Below are 27,237 nucleotides of genomic sequence, written 5' to 3'. Positions count from 1 at the left end.
CATAGCGCACCGGCTCGTTTCGAAAAGAGATTACTCAGACTTCCAAAAGCCTTTAGCACAGTGCCTCACAGATTACAATAAGAGAGCTACACAGTTGTGCAATTATGTAGATCTGGAAGGCAACTCCATGAGGCAAGAAAGTAGGGTTAAATGGCCAGTTCTCATTGGAGTAAAAAGTGAATGCCATGGCCCTTCAGAGTTATGGACCACAGCCAGTATTAGCAACATCTGTTGATGTGGAAAAGAGGCCACTGGTTTGGTAACATTTACAGAGTGGAATGAAAAGCAGTCCCGGACCAGATCAGAACCCAAACTGTTAATTTGGCAATGCACTTGAACCATACCTGAACTTCAGCCTGAAGCTTATGGTTAAACTTACAATATCCTTTTATTCTTGAACCTATATTGAAACACTTGAAAACTTGGCCAGCTTCCTGAAACTATGAGTTATTTCAATGAGAATGAGACAGTTTTGAGAGAAGCTTCAGGGACAGCTAAGCATATTCCAAATGAAGTTTGAGGTTAACAAAAGAAACAATCAGAAAAACCTGTAAGTTATCATTAAAATGTAATTAGTTCATTGATATTTGCACAGAAAAGGGACCTGAACAAGGAATATGCAGCTCAATGTGTAACCTACCAGAAAAAAAAATGTCTAGAGAGTAGGATTAAGAAATCCAAAGTTACAGTGCTATTATATAGATCAACATTGCTGTTTCTTCTGAAGCACAGCACATGGTACTGGGCACCCCTTTTCAGAAAGAATGTTGCAGATCTAGAAAGAGGAAAAGAAAATGAACAGAGGATGGAAAATGTATGAAGAAAGGTTCAAAATATGCAATTCAGAAGGTAGACAAGCTAATGTGCCAAAATATATGTATATAAAAAGGCAACTGGAATAGATGAGGTAAATCTGGAGTGTCTGTATACTCAGTCTGCTAATAGAAAAGCTAAATTTAAAGTTTTTAAACAGATTTTTTTTTTTTTTTTTTTTTTTTTTTTTTTTTTTTTTTTTTTTTTTTTTTTTTTTTTTTTTTTTTTTGAAAAACCAGCGTGGGCTGGCATGGGATATCTTTGCGGTCAAGATATGACCGAAATACAAGACTATGGTAAGCAAAGATTATCCCACATCTCCCACTATGGTGTATATAAAGTTTCAGTTATCTAGCACAGGTCACTGTTTGGGACAGGACACTGGCCAGTCAGGTCCAGTAATGCGTGTTCTGTGTTTAAGCTTGCTACTGATGTAAAAACAACTTTATCAGATATTACATAACAGGATTTATTTATGAAAACTCAGACTCTCTTCCTGTGAGCACATGTGCTTAACTCTGTTAGCATGAATGGTTTTACAGAAGGAAACAGGACCACCCAAGGGAATATAATGTAAGCATGTGCATAATTGTTTGTTAGATTTGGGCTTGTATATACTTGTTATTTTGTGTCAATATTTTTGTGGCTTAGGCAGAGGTCAGTGTCTTGTAACTTCAGCTTTTCTTTAGAAGTCCTTTCACTTATTTTTATAAACGCTGTATGGTGAATTTCCTTTATGATTATAAAATTGCAAAGGTAAACCTCATGCTATTCTCTCATATAATATTAGCTGTTGTGCATATTAACCTTTCAAATTAATATTTATGTCTGTACCTATTTTTACCATCCATTTACAAAGTTTTCTCTGATCATTGGTTCTAGTCTTCTAGTTCTTACATGCAGCCTCACATTCCCTGTGATGCTACATATTTCAGTAAAGGTTTCAAGTTGGCATCCAGTACCAACAGACAATAAAGATTCAGCTCATACAAGCATGTAACTTGCTGCCAAGAATAAATATAGCTGCTGCATTAAAGAAAAAAAAAAAGCATTTGAAACAAGGTTGAAACTCAACATATCCAATTGACTTTTGTTATAGAAAGAGATATTTAAAGATGCACTGGAGCTCCTTCTCTAACAAAGAAGTAGGAGATTTTATACACTTATGGAAAAAAAAAATCTGCAAATATGTTGTAGCAACCTTAAGCTTGAATGATGCTGTCCACAATTAGCAAGTCCATTGTTGCCTTAAAAAGGAAGAAATTTTTGAGATGATGATGCTTTGCCTACTCTGGTAAAAAGTAGCTTCTGGTGTTAATCATTTGAATGTTAAAGAATGAGCAGTAGAAGAAAGGATTTACATGTCCAGAAGTTTAAGAACCAAACAACCGTAAGTTTGAAAGTTCACGCTAATTTTTTTTAACGCCAAGGAGGGGTATGCATTTGATTTCAGTAGTGCCAAAACAAACAGGTACTTCTGTTTCAAAATTGTATGTTCTGTTCCTGCATTGGTAAAAGAATAAAACTAGATGCATAATCTGGGAGTTTTTGTCCTTTATCATTTTTTAAAAATTAATTTTTGAGATACTAATATTTGGAAAAGTTTGGCATCCCCTTTCAGACTAAATACAGTACAAGACAAGATACAATGCTGATAGCATATAATCACAAGATTTTCAGAGCCATGCTATTTTTGCAAGATTGTTGTTTTGAAAACATATGAGACTGCTCTATGTCTTCAGATGTCTTAGACCTCCTTATGGTCCAATAGTCTTGATCAGTGGTTTTACAAAGAAAGGTTTTGCACACATTTTAGGAACCCCCTCCTCCTCTTTGTTAAGCCATTGTAATTAGAATTCATGCAGAGATACATTCCCACTAGTTTTTCTTATACAGGTTTAAGGTATTTCATATATAGGAGGAAATCTGCTGGAAATGTTGAAAGTTATTCTTGCAAGAGCAAATGAAGATAAAAGATACAAAAGGGTAGAGATAAACTCAGAAAAGCTTGTGCCTTTTCACTGCCTCCCCACATTGTTCTTCTCTCCTGCCTATGCAGGTTCTGGACAGAAACAGTTTTCTTCCTACAGTTCTGTTTGTATGGTAACTGGCTTTTTCTATGACAAAGATGAGTACTCTTTACTACCAGCAAGATGACCATCATCACCAGGAGGGAGAGGGCTAAGAGTAAAGAGAAGGAAGTGAAGTTAACAGCTAAGGAAACTTTTCGGTTGATTTCTCTTCCTGTCTATCGAAATGTACGGCTGGGAGATACTTCAGCAGATCCCTAGTCCAACCACTTACACTGAGGTGAGACGAAATAAACCTCAGCCATCCCTGACAGATGTTTATCTAACTTTGTAAAAACTTTTAACTAAGGAGATTATGCAGTATTTTTAAGTAGCCCGAGTTCTAATGATTCATTGCCTGAAGAGTGAGAAAGTTCTGAATATTTCCTAAACTTTCTGCATAGCAAGTTAGATTTTCACTTGTCACTTTGATCACTTGACAGAGAGAAGCAACTATTTTTCAGTCTCTTTATAAGCCACATATGCAATACAGAAAAAAATTAAGAAAAACCAAGAATGAATACTCTTGGTTTTCAAGGAAGCAAGTATTGACTTGGAATAATCTCAGGTAATAATATTTCAGTAAAGTTGTGTATTTGCAATGCTCAATACTCTTTGTCCTTAGATTTCTCTTTTCTAGATAAATGTAATTCCTTCAGCCTTTCTTCAGATATCATATGTACCTTAACTTTTATCAAGCTTGTCACTCCTCTGTGCAACCTCTTCTGTTTGTCAGCATCTTTTATTAGCTTTCCTGTAGTCCAATCTATCAGAGGCCTCACCAACATCAAGTTGATCAGAACATAAAATCAGTATAAATACGCAAACACACACCTCTGTGCACCTTCTGTATACTACTGTCCATGCATGCCAGAATGAAATTTGCCTTTTTCCTGTCTTTAAGCAGGAGGAGCACATGACCAATTTCTATTTTATTTCTATTTTTGAGTCCACTGTAATTCTTAAATTCCATGTCTGTATTTTTGTGATATTTTCTTTTTATTTAGAACTACTGGTCTTATTTGCCCAAGACAATTTAAGTCCCATTCCTGTCCTCTGTAATGTCTCCTCTTATTTTCTCCTATTTCTCTATAATCTATTTCATAGCAAAATTTAAAAGAAGAATTTTTAAAAAAGAGGTAAAATTTGGATGGACCCCTTTGAGATGTCTTCCTGTCTGACAATAAAACTTTTTTCTTTACTGATGAATGATCCTGTTGGTAATACCAGTAGTAACACTGCAAATCTTAAAGGAAGTTGTGACATACTAAATTGTTACTGCTGTACAAAGCCCCCTCTGTAAAGGAACACAAACAAAAGCATATTTTGGGGAGAATATCATCATGTAATAAAAGTAGTAAAGATAGCTATGAATGAGGGCTAAGTACAGAAAGCCAAAATACTACATTCAGATTTTCACATGCTCCTGTATCTGTTCTTTCTTGCATGACAAGCATGAAGTAAAGGGCAAAAACGCTCTACCTAGTCTTGCCTTTTCATCACTAGCTGCCACTTGCATTTTGATGATTCTTATGAAATTGATTCTTCCTCTGTACTGCCTCACCAGTGGAGTTCAGACTGCCTCAGATTCACCGTGTGTGCTGGTTACTAGCTCAAGGGCTGTCACAGAGCTCAGTGTCAGTGTTTCGAAGCACATGAGTCTCAGCATTGCCTTAACCTCTTTCCTACTTCTTGGATTACCCTGATTTCAGATTCAATGTTACCGCTAGCTAGGGAGTTTATTACTTGCAGTGTTTGTATTGCTGTTCTGCTGAAAAAAGAAACTAAATCCCTAACAACAAATGAAGTACTAAAAGGAAATACTATATGTTTGATCTCCAGATCTTTCTGAAGTTAGTTGGGTGCAGTTAACTGCTTCCTTGCTTCCCCCCTTTACTGCTCAGAAAATCTGAAAGCCAAAGGGAGGAAAATGGAACAGCTGCCGTAATTAAAGAATAGTTGCCAGCTGCACTTCTTTTCCCCAACAAGGTTCAATTACAGTATTTTGTCTCACCTATTCAGCATCATCTCACAGCCTTTTTTGCTCCCCCCCCCCCCATGACTGTAAGATCATTTTAGGAATCAAAGCCCCAGTGAGAAACAAACCCAAGAAGTCTGTAAGGAGCCCCTGCCGGCTCGGGCCGGGCATTCCCGGGGCGGGGAGAGACCGAGGCGATGCCGAGGGGGCATGCTGCCCCTGCGGGCTTCAGGAGAGGGGCCCCTTTCGGCGCCTCGGTGTGCCAAGGAAGAGAGAAAAGTTCCCCCCCCCCTCACCTGTCAGCATCCAGTAGGAGGCAGCCATGCCTGGGCTCCTGCGGGCCGGGGGTCGGGAGCCCGGGCCGAGGGCAGGGGCGGCGGGAGCGGAGCGGAGCGGGGCGGCCGCCGGCGCGCCCGGCGGTGCCTGCGCTGCGAGTGGAGCTCAGCGCTCTGCGCCTCCCGTCCGCCTTGCAGCAGAGTTAGGCATTTCCTGTTTGTTATTCAGTCTTCACGTTTTTTCTTCACATCAAGAAGAATTTAACTTCTCCCCCACCCCTCCAACACAGAACTTCCCTCCCATCTGCCCCCCCCCACCCCCAAAGACCTCTGAGCTTTGGAAACCCCCCCCCCCCCGGAGTAACTGCAACACTGAGATGTACAAATAAAGCCAAATCTTTCCCCCAACCTCCAGCTAGAGCCTGCAAGGAGCTGAGCAGACCTTAAAGGGGCATCTGCCTGCTCATAATTAATTAATAGGTGTCTCCTGCCAGCCAGCCCCTCCTGGCAGGGCAGGAGGAAGCTGGACTTGTCTCACAGCCACCTCTCTCTCACTTCTCAGTGGGAGAAACGTATCGCTGAGGTAGGGGATGTTTGGCTGGTCAAGTTTTATTTCTCTTACATCACCCCTTAAAAACGTGCTCTGAGGCCAGTCATTTGCTGCAGGAGGAAGTCAGCCACTCGCTCCCCATCCTTAGTGGCTCTGGGGTTGCAGTAGCTCTTACGAGAGAGGACAATTTTGCTAAGTTTTTGCTACTCCCAGGGCTTTTTTGTGCTACTAAAATAATAGACAACTGCCTTTGCCCTCATCTACTCAAGATTTGCATGGCCTACTTCCCCTGCTTCCCTGCCCCCAGAATGACTTCACTAATAAATCACTGAATAAGTTGCAAAGGTAATAATCAGCCAGGTTCAGACCCATAAACCTGGGTTTTCAGGGTTCATTAAACAGCCAGTGAAAAAGCAGCTTGCAGTACTTCTTGTATTTACCACAGTGATGCTCAGGTGGGGTGACATTCCTTCATCGGTGTCTTAAATTCTCTCACTGGACCTGCTGGAAAATCATTCTGTTGTTTATAAAACAAGAGAACTCCAAAGTCTCTAAAGCAAGAAAAAGAGAGGTCAAAATATTGCTAAGGATTTGTGGAGCTTCATGCTGTTAGAAAAAACACCTATTTTGTTTGAGTTGGAGCAAAGAATGTAGTGAATAATTGGAAGTTCATGGAATTTTGTCAGCTCTTCAGAGGCTAATAAGCTACAGCTGCTAATCATCACTACAATAGTTAAAAATGTTTTCCAACTTCTGCTGTGCATTTTATGAGAATATGCTGGGTACACTTTTACTGTGGATTCTTTGGAAATGCAGATTTCAAAAAAACTGCACAATTTAAAATCTGTTTTTAAGAGTAAAGATCCTGATCCAGCAATAATTTATGCACATGCTTGACTTTACACATTATAAAACATGTTTAGGTACCACGTGGGACTAATTAAAGTTGATGAAATTAAGCATATGTATAAGCTGTGCAGAATGAATAGTTTAGATGTGTTAGTACTGATTAAGAGACTAAACATTTTTCCATTTAAAAGTGTTACGCATAAAATTAAGGCAAGTCAAAGTTGTATTCCAGCAAAAAGACACTGAGATTTTGGAAAAACTTGTTTTTTTTTTAAGTGAATGGTATTATTAATGCTGGTTTTACCCCAGTTTCAAAGAGGGCAATAATTTCCTATATTGTTTTTTAAAAACAAATCTTTGTATTCCCTTTGTTTCTGTATATTTAACTAAATTTACAGCCTAGGGACTAGTCAGTTCAAAAATCTTTGAACTGTATGTGATATTTGATACGTAGGTGGGGAATGCATATTCCCCATGTATCATGATGTATACTCATCATGGTGAAAAAATAAGACTTCTTGACATTAAAAAGAGATTTTCCTGGTACATGATTTTTCCTAATTTCTTCAGAAGTATTCTTGGTATCACTATTACTTTATTGATTTATTTTTTGTGGTAATGTCTTATGCATCTTGTATCAGGTAATGTCAAAAGGAAGAGACAGTGGAGCAGATGAATCACTGGACTGATGTTACATTTCTTATTAAGTAAAATGTATCACAGACCATTACTTATTTTGGAATGCCAAACTAATCCAGACAAAGCAAGTTCCTATTCATTGGTGGTAGAATAGCCATTCTGCATCTTTTTTACAGTCTTTTTTGCTTTGGGTTTATCTTTCAGGCAGCTGTTCAGAATATATAGCTAAATACTCTTGTTTGAGTTTAAGAAATTTTATTCTAGTAGTAATGAATACTTTTATATTAAGCACACGAGATATGCTAAGGCCCAAAAGTAATTAAGATACTGGGTAATTTCAATGTCTGCACAGCAAATATTGCTATTTACAGTGGATATAGTAGTCTAGAAAATCATTACTTATAATGAGTGATAAAATAAAAAAGTGAAATTAATTACAAGAATATCACCGTTTTACACATTCTATTTGCCTTTCTAAAATAACACAGAATGATGAGGAAGCATGTTTTTCTAGTGCCATAAATTAAGCATGATTTGCTTTTTTGAACTCTGCCTTCCTATCCAAGTCTAGCAAAGTATTTCAGAATATGCATAATAAGTACAAGAGTAGTTCCATGGAATCTTGTGGAAATATTTGTGATTAAAGATTATTTTAAATGCTTTGAAGGATTGGACCCTGCAAAGACAACAACATTTAAATATTTCAGAGAGACTCAATTCTTCTTTTCAGTTGGGATTGTTCCTATAGAAAACAATGGAAATGCATTTTATTCCAAAAGTGAGGGGATGAAAGAACCAAAGCTTTTTAATGTTTTAAAGGCAGGCAGTCTTCTAAATAGTGTGACTACAGTGTATATGGAACTCATTTTTCATGGAAACTGTCCATTCTTATTGAGGATTTGAACAGTTTTGATTTGTTTGTTAGGTAAAAAGATCTCTAACCTGTAGCGCAGAGTGAGGAATGGAAGACTGTGACTTCAAATAGCCAGAAGCATGCTTAACTTACCTCCATTAAAGGCATAGTGTGACAACATCAATAGCTGTAAGATAGGATGCTATGTTCACTGTTGTTATAACACTGTATTATGTACTGCTAAGAGAACACCACAGAGCTTGCTCCTATAATTTCCAAGTGAAATTTTGTCATTGAAAGCCTGTATTATCATTTCTAGTGGTTTACATTGTACTGTAGATTAGTGATATTTACATTTAAAATTTTTATTACAGTTGCTTATGCGTGATCTCCAAGATGTCCTTCACCTTGATTGCTATGTTGTTCATTTTCATAATCTCCATTTTTTCCTATCTGATTCCAGGACAATGTTAGAATTCACTTGGCAGAACTTGTGGGGCTGTAGTCTTATTTTTATTATGTCTGAGATACTCAAGGGCTCCGTCTTGAAGTATCAGAACTAAGACCTTGCAGGATTTGGTATTGTTCCAACAATACAGCATGCACAAATCTTTTCATGTTTTACAGTTCAGCTTTTAGTTGATACTTGATATTCTTGGAGAATGCCCATGTTCCTGCTCCATCTGTATTATCCAGTGGTACAAATATGCCAAAAAACCTTTTTACTGTAGAAACGTATCTTCATAAAAAAATTGTTTTGCAGCTTGTACTAGTTTAATTAAAGTTAGTAGGAAACATTATGGAAAATAACCTCCGTGTTTTCTGTTATATTTATTCTCTACCAATATCTTTTATATCTTCTTAGTTTATCTTTCGTTGTCTATCCTAGAGTATTCCTGAACCAAATTAATATACTTTATATATGCTTACTAAAATAAAATAGTCTGATTTTCTTCTTTAATAGATTGTAAGCAAGTTACATCCTTAGTCATACTGCTTTTCTTTTTCACATTTTCTCAGGCCACTTTCTTTCCAAAATTTATCTTAGGCTTGTCGAGCTTATCATGATTAAAACTGGCTGTATCACAAAAATACAGTCATCTAAAATTCTCTGTAAGTTTTTATTCGTTTGACCTATTTGCATGTGTGCTGGAAGAGATGAGTTTATATGGCATTATTTACTGTTATAAATCTGCCACCAACCTCTTTATTTTATGAGTGTCATTTTACTTTCATGTGGAAGGATTTCTATATGAAATAGCATTTAAGATTGTTACAGAAGATGCTTTTACTCTTTTTATCATATCTTGTGCTATTTCTATTTCCATTGAGTCAACTTCTTACAATGAAAACATTTTATTTAAATCCTGATTCAGTTTTCTCTTGCAACATAGTTTTAACTTTCTGCCTGCTGATTTACTTTATTTATATGTTATGACAACAATATGTCTTTGACCTTTCTGATGTATTACGAGACCTTAACATGAAATATGTTTCTTCAAAATGTAAGCTACAGATACAGCTAGGAAAGCACAAACTTATTAGCTATTCAAGTAGAATGAGGTTAAAAATCATACTGAACTCTCTGATCTGAGTATTTCAGCCTTTTTTGTGCTGAAGCACTTTTTCTGCAAAACTAAAGCCACTGGAGTGAGCTCTGACATTCATTCTGAGGGAAATGGAGCTGGTAACTTAAAGTCAGGGGGAGATTTGAGGAACAAGTTTAGATTTGATTGTATAAAACTAGAAGACTGAACCAGAAATTTTAATAAAGATGTAGGTAACAACCATATTAGCTAATGTTGGCCTATGATTGCTTTGGCTCTGCCCCATTATAAAGCTGAAATTTTATGAAATGAGGTCAGAATTCAGAGAGAGAGAATTAATTTGTTGTTATCATCATCTTGGGCTTTCTGCTCTCCACCTATGTCTCCTTTTAATCATTACAGTTTTTCTTTGAAATGGCTACTCATGGTATGTTGCACAATATTGTTTATTCTTGTATGTAAAGGGATCATTCTTACTTCTGAGAGGGTACTTTGTCTTATGAGGTCGTTGAAGGGAAACTAATAGATAATATTTTTTCAAAATAATGATGTAGTTAGTCTAATGGCTTCTTTAAGATTTTTGCCTTGCATTGTATTACAGTCATTCACAGCTGGGCTGTGTAATATAATTACTTACTACTATTTGGTTACAGAAAGAAGGTAGCTGTGACTGCAATAAGCACGTTGAAAACCCTTACTTTGTTCGCTTTTCTTTCTTCCTACTCCAGTATAGTTAAAAACTTTGACTCCCTCCTTCTTTCCTGATACACACACACATTCCTCTTCCATTTCTGTCATTTTTCTCTGTAACAACTTAACGCAAAAGCAACCTTTAAATACAGAGCATTGCTCATGTTTTCCTTTAATCTTCATGATCAGGAGAAAAATCTTACTTTTACAGGAATGTGAGCCTGGTCATGATGTTAGTATGTGTTTTATGGCATACATTAAAGAAAAAAAAAAAAACAACACCTGAACACAAGGGAAATATCCCTGTAGTGCACAAATTTCAACTTTTGCAATGATGACATTTTTAACTATGTGACAAATTATGAATCAACAAATTATGAGTTTACCAGAATCCCTCTATAGGGAGCAGCATATTGTTTGTATATATCATGTCTTTAGATACGTGATCATGTGATGAAAAAGGGGATGCCAGCCCCTCAACAAAGAGGGTGGCAAGAGAGAAAGCTGTCAGGACAATTCATTTATTATGCGGCCATGTTCAAATAGCCTTTAGCAGCCAGAAGGAGGGACTAAACATGAATTCTTGTAGTCTGGATCCATTCAGTCAGTACAGGTTAGTTCACTTTTATAAGAGTGTCCTGAGCATCATTTGGAGTGAATAGTCCTTGGAGAAGGAACTGGAGATCAAGACGACCATCACTACAATGAAGATGTAGCCATCTTGCCTAAGGATTCCAAACTGGGACATTTTCTTTGGGGTGCAGGACATGACTGTGAATGTGTCTAGGCTGAGAAGAAAGTGAATTCAAGTCTTGCGATTTCTGAATGAATTCTATAATCATTAAGGTGTTACAGAGAAGGTAGACACAGCCTCTCCTTTTGGCCATACCTTAAAAGAAGTGCTGGCAACTGCATTTTGTGAGCAGACCAGTCCTGTGAGTTTGTGTTAGGCATGCTCTAAGCGTGCCTAGAAGGTCTGACTATCTAGCAAAATTGAGGGAAAGAATGTCTAGTCTGAAGATCTGATCCAGACACCAAAGTGCTTTTGAAATACTGTTCCCAAACTACGTGGGAAGTGATATTCTAGCTATACAGAACCAAAATGCTAAATTCCTGGAGATCCTTACAGACTCAAGCAGAATAGCATCCAGAGTAGGTACCTCCAGATAGGCAAAAGGTGAAGAACAATTTTTAGATCACAATTTTGGATGTAGGCACTTCAATTTCAGTTAAGAACTTTTAAAAATATCATTTGATCTGTATCTTGTGGCAAGCACAGCCTCAGTCTAACATATGGAGAAATGTTTTACAATATTTTAATCTGGCAATCTTTCCTGAAATAAAAAGTAAGTATCTGTTTTCCATTTCTGTGAAATGATCCTTGGGTGTAACAAATATAACTTTAGGCCTTCCTAGAAATTGTTTAAAATATATAGTCACAATGAAAGAGGAAGTTCTGCTCTGACAGGATGATAACAGTTCGTGATCAATAGCTTTTTCTTAGTCTGAAAACTCATCTTCTGTGAAAAAAAAGGTTGTTTTTGCTCTATTATTCTTCTTTTTAGCTTATTGGCAACTGAGCTAGAAATTAATAAAAATCGTATTATGTATGTGTTATAGTAGAAATAGCTCCAGAATGACCTGTTTTTGTACACAAATGGAAGGCAAAAAACTCCTTATTTTCTATATTCATTTGTATGATCTAAGGAAACAATTTTTATCATCTTCAGGATGTTCCCTAGTGTAACAAGCATGAACAAATAAATCTGTTCTTCCAGACTATGCCACAAGCTTTCTCTTTGAAAAAATTGTGTCCTCTTTACCAAAGGTGGTTTATTATAGTTGAGTCCAAATTTTGAGTGACCACAATGGGGTTGTGGTCACTGCCAGAGGCAGATTAGGCAGATTTAATTTTATTAATAATACTGTGCTTATTAGTGAGTCAGTGGATATGAATATTATGCCTGGATTAATTTGTGCTTACTGCCTATGCAAATTGTGTTTCTCCAGTTGGGCTGGGCTCAGAGCCAAGACCTTGGTTCAGGTCAGCACCCTTTGCAGAGGCTTTAAAGCTAGCTCAGCAATTCACATAACTCCCTGTGGAGCAGTTCAGGAGAACATTCCTCCAAATCTCTGCAGCCAAATTAGACTTTTTGACCTTGGTCAGAACTATTACAGGTTGCAGCTTCTTGATTAACTCAGTCTGGCACCATTATCAAATACCTGTGTACCTGATGGGCATTTCTCTGCCTGGGATCTTCAACTTTTTTAGAAGCTTTCCAGGCTCTAATGTAAGGTCTTGGTTTAACTGTGGCTACTAGAAGAACAGCATTTGCTTGTTTTCATGAGTGCTTTTTGAGTGCTCTTACTATGCTGACATGTATGGTTATACTCTTGATCATGTTTGTTCTTGTTCTCATTTTGTAGCCCCCTTAGGCTCACGGCCTTTCTGAAAGTATTTTACTCAACCAGGGAAGAACACATATCTCATAGATGTCAAAACTTTATTTCTTCTAGGAAGCTATTGCCTCAGTTCTCAGCTAAATAGTTAGAGCTATTGCAAAGCTGGTTAAAAAAGCCAGAAGAAAAATATTTTTGTAGGTCTTTGCTGAGATATAATACTGAAATATTCTGTGGAGCTGAGATAATTTTCCAGGGATGGTCCAAAGCTGATTTCTTACCAGCTTGCCTATCTGACAGCTGCAGCCCATGGGGCCAGCCATCAGGAAGCTGTAGCAGTCATGTTTTGTAGATTCACAGCACCTCATCAGACAGGGTTTCTAGGCTCTTGGATTGTTGGTCTGACAAGGAGCTGAAAGCATGAATCTCAGGTTCCAGGCTTACCATTTTTTGAATGCCATGGATATTGGTACGTATAGATTCAAGCTAGTCTGCTAGGTGGACTGTACCGGTCAGGAAGTGGCCTGTGGTGCTGTGGGGAGGTGAGCCAGTCCAGATTTCGCTCACTTCATGGAGGAGGTTAAGAACTTGGTGTTCTGAATTTGAATGAAAACAAATTCCAGAGGATAGAAATCACCTATTCCAATACAGCTGCTTAAATTTCATTGTCTATACTGTCATTCCTATAACTTGTGTAAACACATGAACTATTTCATAGCCAGTTTTACAGCTACATTTAAACTAGCTGTATGTTTGAACGATGAAGCCAGCTAGTACTCAGAGCAGCATGCACGCCCTGCTAAGTGGCAGGAGAAAGAAAGGGGTGCAGAAAAAGGAAAATTTAGACCATGAGGATCACCACAGTGCTGTGCCTTGTAGCTCACAATACCTAATTTAGGGTAAGACAGCCATCTTAGCTGTAGCTATGGCAACGAGATTTGCAGTAGTGATTACGACCCTGAATCGACATCGTGTCTGTGTCACATAGGAAAGAGCATAACTACAGAGAAGACAGGGCTTTGAAAAGTCACTGGGTTTCTAACCACAAAAGATTAAGTCCTCTCAAACTGAAAGAGAAAGAAATTATAGAGATCTATATTTTTTGCCATTATTAGCCACCTGCAATTTAGGCAGCTACATATAGATACATAGTAAGATTTTCTAAAATGATGGAGCAAATTAAGAACCTTAAAATTAATAATATCTGATCTTATTTGAAATTTTCTGCAAGGTATCAGTATGCGTTTGTATATGCACAGATAAAGTTATGAATTAATGTCAAGACCCTTCTGAACTTAGTGACTTATTTTAGTTTTACTGGCTTTTTCATAATTTATTTGCAAACAAAGCTTGATTGTCAAATTAGTAAGGCATTGGTTTATAGATCAGGTTGATAATAAATTCATTCATTTATTAGGATAAAATTAAAATACATAGTATAATGATGTAAGTAATATAATGATGTAAATACTGCAATGGTAACGTTTTATGTATTGCTAAAACTAGCTTATAATATGATTTAACCCTTCTTGATAAGTGGCATTACCTTTATGCTACATTTATTGTTAACATCTTGTTAGTACTATTTGTTTTTTAGAGATTATTTTGGTGGGAAAAAAGCTTACAAGTTCAGAGAAATGCTTTATTCTGTGCCTTATTTAAGCATTTAAAATCCAATACATAGAATATAATGTTAGAATAATCCAAGTTATTCAATCAATTTGATTTTGTTTATATCCTGATAAGATGCTGTTGTGTTATGTTAAATAAGTAATTCCTTGGCTATGTTTCAAGACATATTTTATTGACTTTTGCCAAATCTTTAGTTCTGCAAAATGCCTAAGAAAATCTGTCACAGTAGAGAAATTTTATTTTCAGTGAAATGGCCAGAAATCTATTTCAGATTGAACAGATTTTAATACCAAGGGAATTATTAGGGCTGGTTTTTTCTGACCTGTTGTAGAACACAGAGTTCTGATTTAATATACTGTTCTATTCAAAAAAGAGAAATATGTATGTATAATATTAGATTAAAGAGAATTACATCACAGTTTAATAGACAAATTTTATTTATTTTAATTCTGTCTGATTGTTTAGTTGTTGCCTTTTCTACCAGTGCTGAGAACTGTCAACTTCCTTTGAGTCAGTAGAGCTGAAAAAGAAATTAGGAAACCAAAAAAGAACAGAGTTATAATCGAAAAGATGCTATGCTGGGAACACTGATTTCCCCCCGTTAAATTTTTTGTTCTCAACTTTGCCAGAAACATTTGTCTAAGCAGGTATTGGGTAAGCTTGACTTGGCACTCTTTTTCAATTTCCTCATAGACTTCGGAAGACAAGCATCAGCCAGTTGATCATAGAATCATAGAATCAGTAAGGTTGGCAGGGACCTCTGGAGATCATCTAGTCCAACCTTCCTGTTCAGCAGGGTCACCTAGAGCATGTTAGACAGGGTTGCATCCAGGCGGGCCTTGAAGATCTCCAGAGAAGGAGACTCCACAACCTCTCTGGGCAACCTGTCCCAGTGCTCCGTCACTCTCACAGTGAAGAAATTCCCCCTGTCATTCAGGCAGAACTTCCTGTGCTTCAATTTCTGCCCATTGCCTCTTGTCCTGTCACACGGGACAACTGAGAAGAGTTTGTCCCTGTCCCCTTGACACCCTCCCTTCAGGTACTTGTACACATTGATAAGATCTCCCCGCAGTCTTCTCTTCCCCAGGCTGAAGAGGCCCAGCTCTCACAGCCGTTCCTCACAGGGCAGATGCTCCAGCCCTCTGAATGTAAATACATGCTTAGAAGTAAAATAGGGCAAGGCTTGATTACCATCAGTCCATAAACTAGCTAGACATGTTTCATAGTAAAAATTGAGTTCAATCATGGCTATGTTTTGACTGGGACATGTGATGCAGAATCCAAATTTACAAATGTAATAAAAGTACATATTCTATTATGGACTATAAACGTAAGTTGATTGGATTGGAATAGATCTTGGGGATTTCAAGAAGGAAAGTGAGAGGTGCTTAATGGATAAGTTTTGTAATATCTTCAAAGCGTAAGGAATGTTGTGAAAGAAAGGAAAAGGTAGTGTAGTCTTAAAGTGCAGGAGGTGAGATTTAACCTATAAATAATAACACCATTAGCCTTGTGTTTATTGTGAACTCAACCTATTTTCCTGTTAACAGTTTTCTCTCTCCTTCCCAGTCTAAATAGTACTCTGGGATACTAATAAAAACAAAAACAAAAAAAGTAGAAAAGCCCCAAACTGTAAAATTAACTTAACCTGCATTAATGTTTGTCTGAGTTCAACATGTAAAATAATACTATTAAAGGAGTTGATGAACAAGATTAGAAGATGTGGACATTTTTTATTGTTAATGCATCTCAGAATAAGTTCTTAAAAAATGGAGTCCTAATGTTTCTGTAGTCATAGAATCCAATAGAAAGGATCTTTCCTCGTCCTTGTGAACTAGAATTCCATTTACAAGATATATTTTCTTTTTCTTTATTGCTTATTTTGAAAGACAAATTTTACTTAGGAATGTCAGTTAAAATGATACTGTAAGAGAAAAACTGACAGTTTTACCTAAAGAAGGGAAATACAGCTTTAAAGAAGTATACACTACAAGCTGGTAAATGCCACTTGTAGTCCATAAAGAATGACTTAGTACATACTGGCTGTCTTTGCCTGCAGCTGAGCTAGGTCCTGTGAGCAAGGTTTATCTGACTGAATGTAAATATCTTTACCTGAACTAGTCATTTTAGGCTTTCCTTATAATCAGTGAAGAGAAACAGGGTCTCTCAATGGGTGAGAGGTGTCATGTTGTAAGAAGACTAAAACAGATTAGATAACTCATGACCTGAAGCACCCTTTTTCTCTTCATTGCCTATAAGGCACTCTGGTGATAGCCAAGACATGTACTGTAGACATGTAAACTAAGGAGTTCTCTAGCCTGAGAATGAAATACTTAATTTAGAAAATTCTATTACAAAGCTCCTAGTGACTTTAGTAGGGACAGAATGTCAACATGTATTCTAAAAGGGACTTCGATACTGTATGGAAGCTAGCAAAGATTGCAAAGACCATTTTTCTGCTACTGTTTTTCCACCTATGCAATTGATGTAGCTGCCAAAAAGGTATGATGTTTAGGGAAAGAATCTTTCTGTTACTTTATGGTAACATAATAGGTTAATATATATACATAATAGATTTGTGGAGATTTTGTTTTCCAAAGAATTGTGAGAAGATTTAAGAGAGAAACCATTTCTGATATTATTTATTCAAAGAATTCCATTGGGTGTTTTTGGAAAGAGAAATGAGTCAGAGTTAAAATGTGCTTGATGAGCATCTATAGTAGTTACCATCTTTTGAACATACATTGATGACAAGGGAACATTCATTACCATAATTAGAAAGGGAAAAGAATACAGTTGCTTTAAGGTAGCCTACAACAAACACTGTTTTCACATATCTTTGTGATAACTGATACCTATTAGTGTTCATTGTCTGGAATACATTACACAAATATTGGGCCAAACGTTATGTTTTTCAGTGAGGTCTCCTATCATAGAAAGAGAAAAAGGAAAAAAAAAAAAGATGAATAATGAAGTGAGGGAAAGGGTGTCACAATATGGATATGACTCTGGAAATCCATTAGATAGATTTTCTTTTCACCTTCTCATAAGTATTTATTCGGTCCATGTTACTAGCCTGGAAGTGACATATATAGAATTCACAGTCATAGTGCCTAGTCTTTGCCATGTCCCTTAAAGGAGATTTTTTTTTCTCTTTTCATTCCTTTGTCCTTTCAAGGGCTCTGCTAAAATGTAAGAAAATAATTCTGAATAACTATGGTGACCCCATTTGGTCAAGAAAATAGTGTTTTTCAACAATGACAAAATTATTCCTTTTTTAGCTTTTGATTTTCTAGCTTTATTTTTGTTCTCCCTTCTTGAGTCAAGGATTGTGCAATTATGCTGTCATTTTATGAGTTTGATTACATATCTGTTATTTCCCCCGGTAATCTTTGAACCTAGCAGTCAATTTCAGCCAATTCCATTTGAGGGAGAAGCAGAGGGAGGACTAAGAGATAAATATGGTCCCACAAGTCTAGGAAATATTAGTCATTATTTAGAGGACTGGGAGCAAGCTAGAGCCTCATCTCTTCCACCAATTCCCCTGAAAGAGGATATTAGAGCCTCTATTTGGCTGTAGACATCGAATCAAGCAGTACATCTTATACTGGATAGCTAATTATCATGCTCATAAGTTCAGCCTAGCACTAGCACTGTTGTCTTGTTTGTTTATGACTGGGCAAAGGAGTTAGGAGTTGGGGGCGAAAGGAAAGAAGAAGTCGAGATAGTTGTAGCAGGGAAGAGATTTATGAGACAAACCCCCTCCCCCACCATTTTCACTAGTTTTGTTATTCATGGAACATTTTTAAATTACAAATAATTCATCTTTTATATTTAAAAGTTTGATGCAAAAATACTATTTTTTTTTTAATCTTAAATCAGCCTTCAATTAGATTTGAAAGTGAAAGAATTCTGTTCTCTTTATCAGAAGCAATAAATGACTGAAACCTGTGGACAATTTATTGGAGTTCTCTGGCAATATCTGGGAACCAATTGGACATATCTGTTTATAGTTGCCAAGCAGTTTTGATGGCTAATGAAAAAAGGTATTCGACTCTCCAGCCCTTCTTTTGGAAAATAAGACTAAATTTAAAAATTTTCAAGAGGTATTGACTTCCTGTTTTTTGCACAAATAATATTGAACAAAAATCAGATACTTTGTATGCTTCAGTCCATCTAGTAGTATTTAAAGAAACTATTTTGAAATAACATCCATTATATGGTGCATGATATTTTTCTATTTTTTCCTCTGTTGAATTTTCTCACTGTGAAACATGGAGCAAAATACTGTAAAAGTCGTTAAAAAAATAAAAAGAGTATCTGGAATTAAGATAGCATTAAGATGCTCAAAATATAATATTTTAATTCTAAAACAATTAGTAATTTGAATTTGAAGTAGTTTTACTCACTGTTGGAGTGCAACATCTCTCATTAGAGGTGTAACTGTAATATGTATTTTTAGTTACTGAGTCAAATAGTTACATAATGTGAAGAGTTACATTGTATTTTTAAACAATATTTACTTATATTTGCTTATAAAGTGCTAATAAAATAAGCTGATAAAGTAGATTTGTAAAGTTCACTTTCAGATCCAGTCTAACATCTCGTTTCTCCAGTAACTTGAACATAAACATACAGATTTGCTCCTATGTCTTTCTGCAGCTGTGCTGCGACACAGACCATCCCAGACTGCAGAGAATCTAACACAATAGCAAGAAAGCAAGGATGTTATTTATATATTTTATCACCAGCACTATTGGGTCACTTGTCATCTATTTCCTGTCACAGAGGTCAGTATAAAAACAGATGCTATAACAATTAATAGATGTTATTTTCACATCTATGACAGACAAGGCAAATTTTCATATCAGCTTAAGTTCTATGATGTATCTAGAACTGATAGATTCAAGTGAAAACCATGTACTTTATTATGCTACAGCAAAAATATAGGAAGATGTATATAACCAAATGAACAGAAGTTCAGAAGTAATAATAGAAGTAATATGTGGAATGGATTTAGAAGAGTAACAACAAAGCAAATTCCTTGTAAACATAGTTTTCAGGAAATTTCGTATGCAAGCTATCCACGCCTTTTCCTGACTCTGCATTGTATGATATCTCCGAAACTGCAGTTCTTTATCCCATGTCTAACACTTACAAGGATTTTAGTTATCTCAAACAAATATAGGGTCAAGGTTTAGTCTTTAAAATATAAAGTGCTGAGAAGTTTTACATGAAAGAATAGGTGGTTTTTCAACCAATGTGTAGATGTCAGTGCAGAGAGTGCCTTCAAATTTGGTTGTATTTATTTTCTCAAAGTGATCATAGAATAATCCTATTTCTATCACATGCTCCTCAGACCTACTTGCTAGTTCAAGCCTTTCATAGTGCTTGAAATATAAAGTCTGGTTTTCTAAGTTAAGTTCATACTAGATTTCCCATGAGAGATGAAATCAGTCTAATGAAATTTCCCTGGCTTTTTTTTTACAGAGTCAGATAACATTTTTATCTTATTCCCCCAAAATGACAATTTAACATTTAAAAATCCTCATTCCATTGAATGGCTAAGTTATTCCTTACCCTTTAAGAAACAGTTATCTGTAAAATGTACACTATTTGCTTGCTGTAATATCTCAGCTATGTTAATTTTTTACCTTATATGATAAAATTACTTGACAAAAACAGAATTCTTATATGAAACCTAGTGGAATAGAAATATCATCCTTTGAAGACTGGAAAAGGAACACAAAATTTGAACAGCAGCCACAAATAAATCAGATTCAGCTTTGAATAAAACCGGTACCGTGACTATCAGACATAGGGATTATGATCATTGTTTCTGTAACAGTTCTGAACTGTTCTGACCCTGAAACTCAGTATTGTGGACAATTCGTTAGTAAGTCACCCAATTGCATTTTGTGGTGAGATTTGTCTTTCTCACATGAAATCTAGCCATCTAATCTAAGCCATTTCTCAACGCTTATCTTACAGTCAATGAAAAAAAAATAAAGTATCTGCAAAGGCAGACCTAATCCACTTATCATGATACAGGTACAGACTCAAATCTTCTGTACCTTCTTTCTCCATCAGCTCTAGGTGTAGCCTAGCATCTTAGGCCAAGAGTTTAACATTTAGATGGTTAAAGGCAAGGAGAGTGAAGTTTACCTTTTGTTAAATTTCTATGTCTATATTTAACACAGAAGTATTCCCGTTGCTATTAATAGGAAAATATCCACTAGTATTAACTAGATCATGGTTTGATATAAATGGACATTTCTGTTTATTGCTTGTTTCCTCCTCCTCCAGTTTTCCATCTTTGGAGTATTTTATTTCCCCTCATCAAATCCTTTTTTCACTATGAAAATTTGATTAATGTTTTCTTGGAAATTGTTCATAATTTTGGGCGTGTTTCTTTTTGTTCAAGTTAATTAAATTGGAAGTGAAAGTAGCTAAACAATACATGACCTTGAATAAACTAATGTGATTTTAACTCAATGTGAATGAACCTCCCATCCAAAATAAACAATATGGCAAGTTCCTGAAATGATACAACACATGCTGTTAACCATTAGAAAAGCACTGTGTGAGTAACTGCACATCTGAGCTTTCAGGATACAAATGATTCACACCTTTTCCCACATGCTTCAACATTCAGTCATGCAAAAAGACATTCTATTGCTTGTCTTCCAGGAGGAGGGTTGAAGTGATTTATAAAATGAAGACAGAGCTCTTATTTGCTGTCAGGTTTCTAGCTGGGCAAATAGGCTGAAGATGAAAGAGGACAATTATATCTACTGAGGTTTTCCCTTCAACTAAAGCTTAATCCATGCATGGATAGAAACTAGATTACTGCAGGATAATGTATTGTAGGATAGCTTGAGAGGTTTTCAAGCAGCTGTGTAGAAGACAATCTTAACTGGAATTTAAGGGGATTCTTCATTTAACCTCAAGAATTGGAATATTGTCTTTTTCAGTTCTTAGCTAGAGCTGAATTAATATTTTTGACATTGACATGTTAAAAGTACTACACTCAATCCTCAGTTTTGTTCAGTCTCAAACTGACTCAGGGGTTATATGTATACATATATTTTGCCAAAAGTAGGATTAATTATATCTAATCTTTGACATCTGAAAGAGACCTTTAAGTTTCTTAAACTTCCACAATAGTTAAAGAAGAGGGAGAGTTTCTTGGAGAGCTGATTCCTCCTATCTTAAAATAGGTTTTATGAACCACTCTCTACAGAAGTTCTCTCCTTGAAGTATATGTAGAAAGAGCCTAGACAGTGAATTTAGAATAGCCACTAGATGTCTAAACTTAGTTAGATGAATCGTACCCCAAAGGTATATAACCTATTATAGCTTGATAATAAATATGGATCTTCTCCTTGCCTTCAAAAAATGACTCTGTTTCACTTGCAAATATTGTCCCCAAACTAACTCAATCCCTTAGAGGAGTCCTACTCAGAGAAAACAGTAAGAGACAGAATCTTGTAAGAGAGAGTTGTGTCCATTGTCGTGTTTGGAAATTGGCAGTAGCTCTGCTACAATATTATTTTTAGATTGGTAAATCTGTAATCATTCCTTCTATAAATAGTTCCAGGCACAACTGCCTACTAGAAAACTCCTAATAATGTGTCTATTGTGTTACTTCCTGATTGGAGTATGGGGATTCATGGTCAACCTATGCATCATTCTAGTCTCTGACAGATTTTTTGGAAATCAGTATGGATGTGTGAAAAAATGCATATTTCTGTTTATGAAATATCAGTTTGTGAGGGTTTTTACCTAACAGAGGTGAAAAGAAATTTCTACCATCATCTTAATATGAGTAAGGATTCAGGATGGACATTGTGGGTGATTATTTCTTTCAGGAAGTCATGATTTGACTTTCATTCTGGCAGCCATATGTGGGCTCTGCCTCATATTTGGAAGCTGTGTCACTTTCTGTGACTAAATTACTACAAATAAGGATGTGCATTAGGTTTTACTTCAGTAACCAGCATTGGCTGTCCTAGTTTCAGGTAGACTTTCTTATAAAACCAGAGGAAAAGGCTGCTGGCTTTGTTACAGTTTGGCTGATGATTTCCTTTGGGACTTGAGAGGAAACTCCAGTGACTGTAAAGATGACTACAATACAAAAATTGCAACAACTGCAGCCATTTTTTTTGACTGAGATTAAAAAGAAGATGCTTGAGGAGAAAAAAGGTTTTGAGTGAACCCCCATAAACTTCAAGATGTATCTTTAGTCTTTCTGCCAATTCACAGCAGATCTGAACATTAAAAGCTGGGGGGCTATCAGTCTTCATGTTTAGTCACATCCTTAGGGGTGTGGATATGCTAATAAGCAGAAGAAATTGTTTTGTTTCATCTTTGTTTTTCCATCCTAAATGGAGAAGACCTGTACAAAGAACTTTTATACTAGTGGATTTTGATAATCATTTGACCATCTCTTTCTGCACATAGTTGAAAATGATGGGATTCAAAAAAAAATAGAAATTTAAAATAGTGTGTGAACTGTTAAAACAGCAAGAATATTTTAATTGATCACTGACTGCAGTGGCTTAATCCTTTCTGGTGAGTCAAGTGATGACTGCTTGTTTCTTTTTAAAGGGAAAGTTCATAAGAGATCAAGGTAATTATTGCAGTGCTAGTGTGGACAAGGTCGTTTGGCCTTCAGCCTTGCAACAATATACTTCCTTGTCCTTTCTATTATGTAATTAACAATTATTTTCTTTATTTGTGCACAGAGAGTATATACTTAGAAGGATTACTTCTTACCTATTCAAGCAGTCCTTTCAAACTGATTACATTTATTCACATGAATACATGTTGCTTTTTTAATCAAAGATTGCAGTATTTAATACTAAATCTTAAAGGTTTTATTTCTTAGTTTGTATCTATATAGGATATAAATTAATGATTACCAGATTTTAATGAAATTTAATGAATTAATGATTACCAGAAATTAATGAAAACCAGATTGTCTCATATTCCTATGTTAACAATTTGTTACAGAAGCATTATGTCCTATTGCTCTTACCAAAAACAAACACGGAAATTTGCAATGTGACTTGATTCCGATTCAATTCACCCCACAAAATTATATCCATACTCACCTTAGCATTGATGGCAATGTATAAGCAATGGGATAAATCTTAACTCTTTTCTCTACTTGGCTATAAATACCTCAACAAAAAGCCTATCACACTGAGTGAAATTTAGATTTATGTAGTGCTTAGCTATTAGCACAAAGATTAATTTCATTGACTGTAAATTGCATAAAGAAGCTTATGAAGGATGAAGAAGTAAGGCTGTAACCTATTACTTTATTAAATCTCTCTTTAGGGTGCCACACTGTTTTATAGATTGCCTTAGATTCATCTTCTGTTTCATGATTTGAACATATAGGAAGCCTGGACTTTTCTTTACTCCATGACACTTTATTTGATACATTACCCATAAGCAACACTTCTGTTTGGACTACTTTTATCCTACTTTTTCACTAGGACATACAAGCAGAAGGGCCTCCCTTGTCTTTGATTCTGGCTATCCTCCACCACAGTCCCATTAATAAACTGTTGCATTCAACAGTGCTGACAACTGAGCGTTGCTGCTCAGATGGAGCTGAAGTGTACACAAGGAAGTTGCATTTCCCAAGTGGTTTTCATGATCTCAGCTGGATTCAGAGTAAGAATCTGTCAAGAGTACTTGGACAGAAAGTAATTTTTTTCGAACATATGGATTTTTGTGGTCTAATTTAAATAATGTAGTTTGGAGTTATTGCGGATCTGGATCAATGCAGGCCCTGCATTGGGAAAAAAGCTGAAGGCAATAATGAACACCTTGGAGTCAAGAAAGAGCCTTTGTCCTACCATAAGAAGCACACTGGAGTACACTACAGCTTCAGTGAGGAAGAATGTGGCATGGTCATTGCCTGAGGCCATTTTTCATTTGCTTAGGAATACTGAGAAAAACCAGAACAAAAAGCATCTGCAGTATAACAATCAGAATGAGATGTGCAGAAAAGAGGGGAGAAAGAGAGCTCCTGGGAGCCAGGTACCTTAGAAAAGATGTCCAGAATCCATACAGTAACCTTACTGCCAAAAATCAACATTTCCGTGGACTCTTTCTTGCTTTTCAATTACTCCTTTTAGCTGTTTTATGATAGATATTGTGTAAGTTTTTTGATGGGAGTATGCTTCCAATTCAGGTGCCTTGAAAACTAACTTTGTCTTACTCTACGCTTCTTGGAGCTCCCTAGTCACCTCTGCTGTAATAGCCAATTCATGCAGTAGCACATTGGAGGGAGGAAGTGGAACCATGGATGTTCTTGACTGACGCAAAGCACATTGCTTCACCGTGAGTGAAGCACTGTCAGCCACAGTTAGCTCGAACTAAGAACTATCCAAATTGTAGAAGTCACTCTTGAACTGTGATCCTCATGTCAGCTTTTTGACTCCAAATGATCTGGCAATGAAGTGAGGGGAAGAGAGATTGCCAGATTATGAGTGATCAAATCATGGCTCATTGCCATGCTTGTTTTGTGCTCCTTCAAGCAGGGAGATCTTAGGGGTAATCTTCAAATGTACCCTGTCCTCGCCTTCAGTTCTTCTCACTCTGGTGGTCTTCCCACTTCTGTAGCATGACTCAGCTTTGCCCTTAGGATGAGAGAAGATAGCTATGACAGCCTTATACTGGACTAAGGATCTACAGATCCTTGAGGACTGACACACTCATTATCTTCTTTCCAGATTCCTTGGATATAGTCACTTCCAGATTACAATTTCTGATCCCACCAGCCTAGAACATAGGTTCCAGGAAATATTAGAGAGCATCTCATGGAGAATACTGTATCAGATACAGACAGGTCAAGAGTATTATGTGGACTTGGAGTAGGAGTAGGCTGCTCCAGTTCCACACAGACTATGCCTGCTGCAGGTACAAGCACTAGACAAAGGTGTACATTCTGGTAGAGATTTACTGAGTAGAGTATTATCTACTGGAGAGATATATAGAGATATCTAGAGTGAGGGATGAGATCATGGAAATAGCTGTTTCGTTTGGGAAGTGTTTATTCAATCCTGAACCTCCATCTCAATGACTTGATGCAGACAGTGTCAGCAAGGAGGAGTCAGCAGTGTATGAGCAGGGATAGTGACTCCTCCAAGAGACAGGTCTGCCTGATTTAGCTGTCTGTGCAATCCTGACCAAATTTGTACTAAAAAGTGACATACTAATGGTCATAACTGATTTAACAGCTATCTGAGTCTTGCCTGAGTGGACTTCACCATGTGCTAACTGAGAGATACGTACCAAAAAACTGCATGAATCTCCCATCTGTCTTTAAAAATCGGTTGCTGGAAAAAGAACAGAGAAAGTAAGCTTGCTGGAGTTCTCTGTAGGCTACAAGCTTGTCATGCAGGATGCTGATTCCTCTTTGTTTATTCTGAGAGTAATGTACTTGCTAGTTTTTATGACTGGTTTGCTTCATTGGTAATGGCATTTGCTGCTTTAACACACAGTTTTGTTTCTGGCAGGACACTAGCAGAAATAACAGCAGCAGCTGGAATTAAAAGTGTTTATGAAATGAACTGCAAGAAAAGGCAATATGATCTTGGTGAAGAATACATCCATTAAATCAAGAAATATGGAAAGTGCTGTTTATATTTACTTCCCAAGGCTGTGTGATAAATTGAAACATAATAGTAATCCCTGCCTTCCCCAACTCCCTTCTCATGGAACTGTAACATTTTTCAGATGTGGATACACAGATCTACGTATTGCTCTAGATATTAGTGAAAAAAAAAATCAGAGGGATATTCTAATGAGAAGAAAACACAGATCTAGGATTTGACTGCCAAGCAAACAGACTGGGAGCTGAAGGACTGACAGGCTGATTCTGATTTCGCTAGCTCTAATAGAAAGCAAAAAAGTAATGCTATCGTGCGCTTTGTGTATGCTACCTGCGCCCCTTGCTAAATGTGAACAAAAGTCTGTCAAGAAAATACAACTCTGAATAGAAAATGGAGTATTTTGTCTCCCACGAAGAACTGGACAGGTACCAAGCCTGAGAAGACCCACGGTGCCAATACTGGTGGAAGCTGAGTTCCATTCATAGATTCATAGAATCACAGAATCAGTAAGGTTGGAAGGGGCCTCTGGAGATCATCTAGTCCAACCCCCCTGCTCAAGCAGGGTCACCTAGAGCACGTTAGACAGGGTTGCATGCAGGCGGGCTTTGAATATCTCCAGAGAACAAGACTCCACAACCTCTCGTGGCTAGAATTTATGCCATATTTTAGATAGGGGTGTTAGAAAGGTTATTTGTGCCTTTTTTTTTCCTCCAGCTCAGAGATTATTCTCAGTTCCATCCTTTGTCTTTTAGCCTAACATAACCTGTCATTGCTTAAGAGCACTGATACGGATCTCTGTTGATGTTGTGAAACAGACACATTAAGAAGTGTCCTGTAAACTGGCAGGGCTGTTATATGAGCCTGCAGAGATCAATCATTAAGGCTTATAAGCACCTATTCCAGAGGAAGTGCCCTAGGACAAAAGATGGCTAAAGCTTTGGTGCACTAGGCTCACCATGTTTCCCTGCAAAGGACTTTGGTGGAAAGGAAAATCTCTGAGTCAGGGAAAAGAAAATAAAGGGCTGATGTAAGGTTTTCTGAACTTGTTGGCTCAGCAATGACTATCTGATACACACTTTGTTCAGGAAAGGGAAGAGATGGCATGCTGTACGATGTAAATGTGCAGAAGTTCCTGTTTAACAAATGGAGAACAGAGGAAGTGTGTGTGTGGGGGGGATCCAGAATTCTGAAGAAATGCCATACACACAGTAGCAACTTGACTACCTCAGATCACTCATCTGTTTTGTTTTCTTCTTTTCTTTTTTTTTCAATTTATTTTTAGCATGATGTGGAAAGAAGACAGGAAAAT

The 27,237-nt window shown here is 36.8% G+C and overlaps 1 protein-coding gene and 1 long non-coding RNA gene across 2 annotated transcripts in view; one reads left to right on the top strand and one right to left on the bottom strand.

Moving 5' to 3' along the window:
* ITGA1 (integrin subunit alpha 1) overlaps positions 1 to 5,408 on the bottom strand; it is a 74,256-nt gene extending 68,848 nt beyond the window's left edge. Inside the window, exon 1 of the mRNA XM_085326418.1 lies at positions 5,157 to 5,408. Coding sequence (XP_085182544.1) covers positions 5,157 to 5,184 — 28 coding nt within the window. The 5' untranslated portion in view covers positions 5,185 to 5,408. The remainder of the gene's footprint in view (positions 1 to 5,156) is intronic.
* On the top strand, positions 1,191 to 26,274 carry LOC146599998 (uncharacterized). The gene is made up of 3 exons (XR_014898388.1): positions 1,191 to 1,386; positions 18,958 to 19,085; positions 25,833 to 26,274. It is a non-coding gene; the product is annotated as an uncharacterized LOC146599998 (long non-coding RNA).
* Positions 26,275 to 27,237: the final 963 nt, after the last annotated feature.

Source organism: Rhea americana, unplaced genomic scaffold, assembly GCF_003343005.1.
Source record: "Rhea americana isolate MKP2758 unplaced genomic scaffold, rheAme1 scaffold_13, whole genome shotgun sequence".
Classification (NCBI taxonomy): Eukaryota; Metazoa; Chordata; class Aves; order Rheiformes; family Rheidae; genus Rhea; species Rhea americana.
This window is presented reverse-complemented; position numbering and strand designations above follow the sequence as displayed.